Raw genomic sequence first — 11,190 nt, 5'->3', positions numbered from 1 at the left:
TGCCCATTTATCACCATTTGAAGAAAATGTATATGTGTGTATGTGTGTTGCATACATATATATACACATAAAACACATGCTTGATTCATATACAAATAACTAAGTTGGAAAAGATCAGGCTTTGAAAACTGGTCCTAGAAAATTGATTTATCCAGGCAAATTTGTATATGGGTCTCTGTATATATTTTAAATACAGTAAGATTGATTGCAAACAGAAGGTCATTTTGTTTACTGTTTTCCAGAGAGAGCTTCTAACATTCTTAAGAAGAACTGAAGTACAAAGCCATAAAAAGCAACAGTATTTCACCATATAACACACAGTAGAGTTAAAATCATCACACCAGCTCCTTTTACATCTCATTGCTATCAGTAAGTTTTAATTCTTGATCATTAATTCCTGTATGGGTTTTTCAGCACTTTTTCTACAAAGCACAATATCCTCATTTGTGTGTTTTTTTAAAAATAAATTTATTTATTTTTGACTGCATTGAGTCTTCGTTGTTGTGCGCAGGCTTTTCTCTAGTTGTGTTGAGCAGAGTCTAATCTTCGTCACTGTGTGCGGGCTTCTCGTTGCGGTGGCTTCTCTTGCTGTGGAGCACGAGCTCTAGGTGTGCAGGCTTCAGTAGTTGTGGCTCATGGGCTCTAGAGCACAGGCTCAGTAGCTGTGGCTCATGGGTTTAGTTGCTCCACGGCATGTGGTATCTTCCCGGACCAGGACTCGAACCCGTGTCCCATGCCTTGGCAGGCGGATTCTTAACCACTATGCCACCAGGGAAGCCCTCATGTGGGTTTTTAATTGTAGATTCCTGAGCTGACAGATGAGATATGTTGATGACCACATTGTTTTTAGCTCTTAGGGTGTAGGCTTCCTTGGGCTTTTCTCTTTTTTGGCAGAGATGGAGGCGAAAAATATCTTGGAAACCATGGCGAAAATTCTCATTGAAGAAACCATAGGGCTTCCCTGGTGGCGCAGTGGTTGAGAGTCCGCCTGCCGATGCAGGGGACACCGGTTCGTGCCCCAGTCCCGGAAGATCCCACATGCCGCGGAGCGGCTGGGCCCGCGAGCCATGGCCGCGGAGCCTGTGTGTCCGGAGCCTGTGCTCCGCAACGGGAGAGGCCACAGCAGTGAGAGGCCCGCGTACAGCAAAAAAAAAAAAAGAAACCATAAATGATGGGGTTGACGCTGCTGTTGCCAAAGGCCAGCCAGTGTGCAAAAGGGTAGTTGTAGATGTTGATGACCCGCAGTTCATTCAGAGACAGGTCAACATAGTCTGAGAGCATCATCAGAGTCCACAGGGGCAGCCAGGAGAGAATGAAAAGCAGGGCCACAGTCAGGAGCATCTTAATGACCTTCTGCTTCTTCTTGGACACCACGTGCCACTGTTCCTGGTTCTGTTTGCCTGAGTGGGGCACTGTTGTCTTGGAGAGTGCAATTTCCAATCCTTCCATACATGATGACAATGAGGGACAGGGGAGCCAGGTAGATGTTAGCAAACAGCACAGTGGTATAGATCTTCCTCATTTCCCGATTTGGCCAGTCTTCCCAGCACCAGTAGACTGGGCTGGTTTTATTCTGGAAGTTGAGTCTCACTCGGTAATATTTTTCTTCCTGTACATGTAACATTATTGCAGATGGGGACATAATGGCGATGTCCAGGATCCAGATGATCATAATGATGACAAACACTGTCTTGATAGTGAGCTTTGGTTTAAAAGAGTAGACGACACACCGGAACCTGTAATTAAAGGCAAATATCAGTGAAGGACTGCCTCATAACTTCTGACCAAGTCATTAATTAAATTTATTTCAGTAATTACAGTCTTCCATAAATATTCCCCCTCAAATACAGAAAGTTACCATTAGTAGGGAGGCGTGCATTACCAGTTTCTGTAATTAATATATGAGATAAATTTCAACTTAAAAAATTAATGAGTGGAGTATATCAGACACTATTAATAATCAAAGTACTATTGTAACTAGTCAACATTGAGCATGAGCATTTAATATTCTGTTCCAGGCTCCTTTCCATTGGTTTGCATGGACTGCCTCTTTAAGCTTTTTTATTTAAAAGAGGAGGAAAAGGCTTAGAAAAGGTAAAAAATCTTGCCCATAATTACACATGATATTTACACATCTATTTTGGCTCCAGAGCCCATATTCTTAAATGTCCCTTCATGCCCTTCTGTGGTCCCCTCACACGTGATCTGTGTGCTTGGCCATACAACTTGCTTTGGCCAGTTAGTTGAACATTAGCAAGCATGGCATAAGCAGAAGCGTGAGTGATTTCAGCTACAAGACACAGAATAGGAGAACCACACAGAGGCACCCAGCCAATCCACAGAGTTGTGACAAATATTAAAGCATTACTGTTTTAAGCCACTAAGTGTTTTGGTGGTTTGTTTCACAGCTATGAGTCTGAGAGTTTCCATGATGAGTTCTATTTATGCATCCTCCCAGTGTTCTGTGTCCTCTGTTGAGCATGACAATTATCAGTATGTAGAGTAAGCCTGATTCATTTTACTGCTATTTTGTTATTGTGATTCTTAATTTTGTTACTACTGATATTCATTATGTTCATTATAAGATAATCATACTATTATATAACTGTAAAACATTTTATATTTTTCAAAGTACTATCATCTATTGAATCTTCTTTGATTTCTGTGATGACTCTATAAAATTAAAAATTAATACTTTCCAGATCTGCAGGTAAGGAAACTTAGAGCTTTTAAGTGGCCCATCAGCAACTCCAAACAAATTTATCTTATCTTTATATAATCACTAGTTATCTTGAGCTTTGACTGCTCCATTGTCCTTCACTGAAGGTGTAAGCTCTTCTGTCTTAAATTCCAAGTTTTCATCTAGTCTTCTAATCAGTGAATTCTCCCATTTACTCACCCTTAAATTATGGGTAACTTCAAAGGTACAATTCTAGGTATTTTGCTCTTTTTGTAAACCAGCTATTGAAACTTCAAATATTATTTTTTCATTTATTCATTGAACAAATAGTCTATGATATCTTGTTAATAGCAGCCCAAAGTAAGACATGCATCATCCCTAATTATTTAATCTTCAAATATGGAAACTTCAGTAGTTTTATTTTATTACTGAACCCTTAGTGTGTGTGTATATAATATATACATATATATATATAAGCCTTGCTCTTAAAGGGGTACATATTATGGATACAATTTTAAGCAGATATACCCAAATTTAGTAGATTATACATTTTTCACTGGTTAGGTGGATTAGTTGCAGATATGCCCAATTTTCTGGATTCAGAGTTTGGTGCTGACCTACCTATCTACTGCTATTGCAACTAAAGTAAAGACTGAAGCTGCAACAGATATTCCCTGGACCAAGCCACTGATCTTGCACATTGTATTTCCAAAAGGCCATCCTGAAAGGGAACTGGGACAGTTAGTCTTTGGAAAGGTCATATATATTTTTTTAAATTTCACTGAAATTATGAAGAGAAAGACATGAAACTAGACAGCTACAACTGTTTCCTAAATGATATCCAGGGAACAATCAATGTTTCCCATTATTTTCATTAATACATTCAGATCTCTGTTTTTCAGTATATTAATAAGGTCAAAACTTACACAGTAAGTGTAGCAAATATTCTAGTTTCCCAAGAGATTAATGTTACACATTGCTCAGATTTTTTAAATTTATCTTTTAAAAACTATCCTATAGCTTTTTAAAAAATACTCTTATCTAATTAAAAATATTTCCAATAACCTAAATAAGCCAAGCATACTTTAAAAAACATTCTGTCGTCTATCCAGACCATCTTAAAATTGGTGCTTGAATGGCTTTATGCCACAATGATGCAGAAGGATAGAGTGGAAGTACATATACACTCTGCATGTGCTCCTACTGCTGGTAGAGAGACCCACTCAGCTCCAGAATGCAGCTGCCAGACTTATAATCCCTATGGCAGTAGATTAGAGAATTTCCTTCTAGGACAAGTGATCCTTCCAAGAACACTGACATATTTTCACTGGCAGATTCTGATAGCTGTGGATTTCCCAATGAATGACCCAGACTAGTGAAGCCGAGAGTGGGCCTAACCTCAAACCCCAGTCCTGCAGAGGTTCAAAGCAGCCACATAGTACCTCACTCTGAAATACAAGTAGCTAAATAGTAGTTGACTATTAGGTAGACCTCAACCATCAAAGAAGGAAACTAAAATAAATAGGAAGAATAAAACAGGAGAAAATTAATCTGAATCAGGTAGACAAAAAATTAAAAAACAAAGAAAATTACTACTCATAACCTCAGAGATAAAATACATTTTGTCCATGAAAAATATGTGCATGATAGTACAAGGAACACAAAGAATATAAAAATAGCTCAACGAATTTAAAATATGATAACAGAAATGGCTGTTGACTTTATGTCAACAAAAAGGTTGGAAGAGGAAGTTGAGAAGATCTTTGCAAGTAGAATAATGAGGAGAAGAAAATGGAAGAAAAATATTTTTTAAAGAATGGCAACACAGCACCTCCAATATCTGATTAATACGAGTTGAAGGAAGGAAGATGTAGAATTCTGCAAGGAAATTCCCCAGGACTGAAAGCATTCATTTTTTGATTGAAAAGACCTCGTTTGTGTCTAGCACAAAAAATGGAAAATAAAAAGACTTACATCAAGGCTTAAATGCCTGAAATTCAGAACACTTGAGGTAAAGAGAAGTTCTAAAAGCTTTTAGGAAGAAAAGCAAAATACAAGTCATAAATAAAAGAAGCAAGGGTCAGATAGCATCAGCAACAACACCAAATTTCTCAGCATTAACAATAGAGCAATCTCTTTAAATATTTTTAGGGAAAAAGAAAGTCCAGCCTAGAATACTTTATCCAGGTAACTATAATGAAGTGTGAAGGCAGAATAAAGATATTTGCACTACAACATCTCAAACATTTTTTGTCTCAGTGTACCCTTTCACAAGAAGTTAATAGGGGAATAAACCAAGAAAAAAGAAATGGCATCCAGAACACAGGGGACTGAGTATAAAGAGAGGTGAAGAGAATTGTTAGCTTCTCAGTGAAGGAACATCCCAGAGCAATAGCTGAGCTCCATACCTGGAGAGCAATGTGTCTGGATAGGAACAAGAGGATAGAGAGTACCTGGAGGGGTATCTCCAGGAAAAAAGATGCCATTTACATTTTTTTGGATGTGTTTTCCATATGTTTGAAGGTATTGACAAGAAATTTAACTCTCCTGGAAGAGAATCTGAACATACATTATTGACAGGTACACTCCAAAAACACTAAGCAAATCAAAATATGATGCCCCTATTAAAGGCAGGAAAACAAAAAAACATTTTATAAGAGAAAAAGTTGGTATGATAGTACTCTACTTGGCTCAGCAGGGGGTAAGATACATATAATAATAGGAATGCATACTCTAAATATTGATTTAACAAAAAACTATGATATACTCATAGAGTATATTGAGAGAATGAGGGAGGTAAAGACTGTGAATGTATATTTGTGGTTCTGCATAAATGCATCTGCTTGAATTTGTACCAAGTTTCAGCCAATCATGTTGTTTTTCCAATTTCATATTCAGATACTCAGTTTCTACAGATTTATGTTCTTTTGTCCTAGTGCTGTCAGTTCAGTGGAGTTTGGTGAGGGAAACCACCCCTTGGGGTAGAAGAGGATAATGAGAACTAAATTACATCTTCTACAGTCTGATAATATATTAGAATAAAAACATGTTATTTAGCAATGTGGTAGTAATTACCAAAAATAAAGGCAGGGCTTCCCTGGTGGCGCAGTGGTTGAGAGTCCGCCTGCCGATGCAGGGGACACGGGTTCGTGCCCCAGTCCGGGAAGATCCCACATGCCGCGGAGCGGCTGGGCCTGTGAGCCATGGCCGCTGAGCCTGCGGGTCCGGAGCCTGTGCTCCGCAGCGGGAGAGGCCACAACAGTGAGAAGCCCGCGTATCGCAAAAATAAATAAATAAATAAAAAGGCAAAAAATGCTGGATGTGGCTGCCTCCTGGAATGGGAATCAAGGGTAAGGAAGGATACTGTATATGAAAAACTCTTAAATAATAATTTAATTATAGATATTTGGGGGGGACATATTGAGAGCGTTTCTTATTGGTAAAGTAAGTTTCTTGAGAGTAACAAAAATTTTTATCCATTCTTTCACTCTCTTTGTCTAGCACAATATCTTGAAAATGTACATCCTTAATAAATATTGTTTTCTAATTACAAGCATCAGAAAAACGCAGAATCTATATAGTACTTGATGATAGAATAGGCAATCTAAACTCTCCCTGACTCCCACTCCAGAGAAAGGAAAGAAACAGAAGTAAATTCTAAAGAGAAACCTCTTATTCTTCAGTAAACCAATGTTGAATGCCACAAAAGGAAAAGAACTATGATATGGCTCATGTTGATCTAAATATTTTTTGATATGCTGCTTTGGTTTCATTTTTTTCTCATACAGATTTAGAATATGTATATATTGAGTGCTGTTCATTAGTTAATACAACAGATATTTATTAAGCAGGTACTATGCACCAAAACTGTACTGGGAGGTATAGATACACTGTTCCTGTACTTGAAGAGCATATAACGTAGTGCTAAAGAAGTGGTAATACGGACCCAGAAGTACTCTAGGGTAATACCCGAACCATTACTTATGTTGCACATGTAAATTACCACTATATGAGTGAAACTACTGCTTTGTGAGAAATTATTGTCTCTGTTACTCCATCTTCCATCAAAAACTGTTGGAAATCTCTCAGCCAACCACGAGAGGGCTTAAATATCTATTTATATTAGATTGAAGACATTGCATCAATTGAAACCACATGTTCTTTGAACTTTACAGTCCATAATATTCTTAATATTTCTACTATATTATATGTGCCCTGAACTGTTAAGCAAATTCAAAGTCTTCAGTAAGAAGTGTCACCATTCACTGATGACCTTCAGTGAACATTCTATAAAAATAACAACTTCCACACTTCATCTCTGTCACTTGTTCTATTTTTCTCCATAATTCTTTTTATTCTCTGACTACTTATATAGCTATTTGTTTGTTGTTTTTATCCTCCTTTAGCATGTAGACCCCATGAGAACAGCTACTTGGAGCAGTTCTTAGAACTCAATAAATATTTGTGAATGAATGGATGACGCTGCCATGGCTTCAGGGATATGAGACAAATATTTTCTCATAGTATGTTTGAGCTGCATGCAAATCAACATACCTGCTATAATATTGTCTAGCAGCGTGATAGGCATACAGGATATGCCAACTAGTAAATCACTTATGGCCAGGTTCAAGATGAAGAGATTAGTGACTGTGTGCATATGTTTGTTCCTCATTACAATAAAGCAAACCACTGTATTTCCCACCATGCATACGAAGAAGATCAGAAAGTAGGAAATAATGAAAATCGCTGCCACTTGAGGCTGGTGAAGATAGTAGTTCACATAGGTGATATTGCTATCTGCATACAGGTCGTGCTTTGTGTCACTGACACTCCAAATGTGATGCCAGGTTTCCGAAGAGTTTGAGTCCCAGTTTTCACTCACGATGGACCTGAACAAAGATGAGGCAGAAAAGAAAAACATGATTAGAAACCAGGAGAACTTAAGTTTAAGAGAGTTTAAGAGAGATGCTTTTAAAATGCTACGGAATTTTTTTTATTGGAGTATACTTGCTTTACAATGTTGTGTTAGTTTCTGCTGTACAATGAAGTGTATCAGCGATATGTATATATATAGATGGGCCTTCTATAATAATCCATAAATTTTGCATAAAAATGAGTTATAAATAAGGCATTCAAATTATTAGGATTTTAATCAAGAGCACTTGAAAATTCCACTTTGTGCCACAAGTAACAATTATTATTATATTGTATTTCCTTGATATACTCTATATTATTCACTTCTTTGCTATACCTTCTATCCACTTGTGAAGTTTCAAGGGAAACAGTCCAAAACTCCTCTTCCTCCATCCTTCAGATATCATAACCTGTCAAAACCTACTTGTTTTGCTAACTAACATGCTAACTCACATGCCATGAGCTTTCCTGATATTTGAACGAGATGAAGATACATCTTCAGAATTTCCATTGAAATAAGCTTCTTGTATTTTCCTTGTTCTGCTTTGACTCAGTTAATTGGATATTCTTTTTATACACTTCTGTATGTTGACATAGCCACAAAACTGTGAATTTCTTAAAATAGGTCTGGGTTACTTATCTTGGTTTCACATAGCATAATTCAATTCACATAATATGTATTCAATAAATATTTATTTAAAATGTATAAGTATTAAGAAAGACATTTCAATCAATGTGTGTCAGAGGTCCCCAAGAACACTCCCAGGTTTGGTGGTTTATTAGAAGGACTCACAGGACTCAGCATATAGTATATTCACTGCTAATATTTATTATAGCAAAGGGATCCAAAGCAAAATCAGCAAATAAAAAGGCACATGGAGTAAAATCTGCAGGAAACCAGGCACAGGCTTCCAAGAGTCCTCTCTCAGTGGACGTGCTTAATTCCTCCAGCAACAAGTTTGAGTTGACAACATGTGTGAAAAGGTTTTTAATTAGAGAATGGTCATATAGGCAACTTCTTTTTAGTATACATCAAAATTCCAGACTCCCAGATGGAAAGTAAGCGTGCAGCATGAACTATGTGGTCGTACAAACAAACTAGGCATGGTGAGCCACTCTACCATTTAAGGAAACTTTATATCAGTATAGGGAACTGTTTAGAATTTAAGTTCCCAGACTCTAACCCAGGGCCCAACTCGCAAGCAGGCCTTTCTAAAGACAGCAGTCTCAGGCCTACCTGTTAACTCTTTTTTGCATGTCCTGTAAATTGGACAGAAGGTTGGTTATACGTGTCCTTAAATGAAAATCAATTTGACAGTGGAGTAAACAAGTTTGTTACTAATATAAAATAACTCAAAGAGGATCATTTTTCTCCAACAGTTCCCATTATTTTTCCATTTAATTTCTACCCTTTCCTCAAATTTTTAAAATTCATCTTTGCTTTTCTGTATTTCTTATTCCTAAGGCCAAATAAAAACAAGAAATGAAAAGCAAAGTGAGAAAGGGATGAGGTGAGGGCTTGGACAAGAGAAAAAGAAAGGAATTTGAGTAGAACCAGATGTAGGCTGCTATACAAAGTCAAGCTGAGAATGTCTTTAGGGTCTAGAGACACACTGAGAAAACCTACCAGTTTGAGAAGAATCATTTCAGTCAAAGTCTCCAAAAGAGAAGCATTCACACAAATATTTAAAGATATTTGTACCTAAGACAAGGAAGCACTTTAAATACAAATGAGAAAGGCATGAGAAAAATGTAGGTAGCTAAGAGTTACTAATAAAAACCATCTGTCTGTGGATTCAATTAGAGCTGGCAAGCATATGGGTAGAATATATCATAAGACGTAATGCTCTATATTTGCACATTCTTTTTTCTTATACCTGGCTGAAAGCAACCATGTGTGTCCAAAGCAGATATGCATCCATGGTATATCTGTTGTGATAAGAGTGTTAGGAGGGTTAAGATGGAATCTTCTGCTGTATTAAATTAAACTCCATGTCAGCCATTTGAAAGAGAAGTGTCTCTTTTCTTCCAATAGATTTTTGAGAAACTAAAATCATATTTTGTTTTGGGGGCCAACATGGGTTTCACTATCCCTATTATTGGCTTGCTAACTATGTTTGGCAAGACAGCATGCAAAATGCAATACAGAGAGTCAAACAAAGAATCTGTCATATTTAAGTGTTATTTCCTCCTGACATGCAATTATAAAACTTTTATACATGAGGTCATAGTGTTGTTATAGTGACCTATAATAATGTGACTTAGGGGACAACATCATCACCCATAGTATTACCATAGTGAGGCAGAGAAAAGTCAGGTTCTGATTGGTCCTGGGGAAACTCACTTATCTCAGTGTAATGCATCAAAGACAACTGCTCTTTGCTGTTCATACATCTGGCATCTTTCTCACTGGGCACTTAAATATTCCATACAGTTGATTAAAAAGTTTTAAATAAAATGTACCCCTGGTTGAACACCTTTAAAGCCAAAATTATTTAAAGTGTACTCTGTGAATCATATTCATTCCTAGATGAAATAATATAAGGAATAAGAAAATTGAGTATACCAGTTTTAGGAAGGCAAATTTACACTCTACCTATACTGATGATTCAGTAGTTTTGGAATATTTCATTGAAAATGTGTGATGTCCTTTTAATAACAGAAAGTCTGAATTTTACAAGTTAGTATTTACATGTTAAGTAACTAAATTGTAAACATAAGCCATTTTACCATGAATTAGTCTTATATTCTTTATTTCTACATGGGAAAATATGTGATAAATAAAATACTTATTTGTGAGATTTATTTACCATTCATTCATCTTCAACTCTGGAGAGAAAACAGATATAATAGGACAAACTTCATGAGCTCCATTTAGAACCCCAAGTTACCACAACTTATTCAGACTCCTATCTATAGGAAGAGAGTCTAGGACTTCAGAAAGAGAAGTCAGGGGAAGAAGTTATTCAAAATTTTTTTCTTCCTGTAATTGTACTTGCCAAAACACTAACAGTAGATTACTCTGGGAGATGGAATGTTTGGATATTATCTTTTTTTTTTCTTATATATTTCTCAACTTTTTTCCTGTTTCCAGATTTTTTTTTTTATAGTCTGGAAAAAATGCTTCCATATTATTGTCTGAATTCAACTATATAGAATAAAACCAGATGACATAGCTTAAGCTCTTCTTATAAGTTCACAATAGTAATAGGTCATATACTGGCTAGAAATGATATTATTTTACCCCAAATAGTTATATCTTCCAAATTTCAATTAGGAAAGAAACCATAAAGACTCTAATTTATTAGGTTTAAATATACTGTAATATACTGTCTCACACATATCATAGAAAGAATTGATCATCTGAAAGAACAGTCTATATTCTTTATTCTTGTATCAGTGACTCATTAAAGGGACCAAGTTGGCAATTGTGATCAAGCATTGTCTACTTAGACTGTCAGACACACCAAAGCCAACTATGGCCAGCACTCTCCATTTTTGTCATCCTTCTCTCTTTGGGCTTTCTCCTATTGCCTCTATTATTATTTACTGTATTCTTCATGTTTTCCTTTTAATTTCCGTATATTTATACAAGG

General features: G+C 36.5%; 1 protein-coding gene across 1 annotated transcript; it reads right to left on the bottom strand.

Annotated features, from left to right (window-relative positions):
* Window positions 1-350: 350 nt before the first annotated feature.
* NPFFR2 (neuropeptide FF receptor 2) lies at window positions 351-7,987 on the bottom strand. Its single transcript, XM_060097530.1, is given in 8 exon segments — window positions 351-379; window positions 382-439; window positions 762-961; window positions 1,164-1,434; window positions 1,436-1,736; window positions 3,302-3,401; window positions 7,235-7,569; window positions 7,932-7,987. Coding segments are annotated over 8 exon segments (1,350 nt in total).
* Between the last annotated feature and the right edge of the window lie 3,203 nt (window positions 7,988-11,190).

This window comes from Mesoplodon densirostris, chromosome 1, assembly GCF_025265405.1.
Source record: "Mesoplodon densirostris isolate mMesDen1 chromosome 1, mMesDen1 primary haplotype, whole genome shotgun sequence".
Lineage (NCBI taxonomy): Eukaryota > Metazoa > Chordata > Mammalia > Artiodactyla > Ziphiidae > Mesoplodon > Mesoplodon densirostris.
Note: the sequence above shows the minus strand (reverse complement) of the source record. Positions and strands in the feature narration are given on the sequence as shown.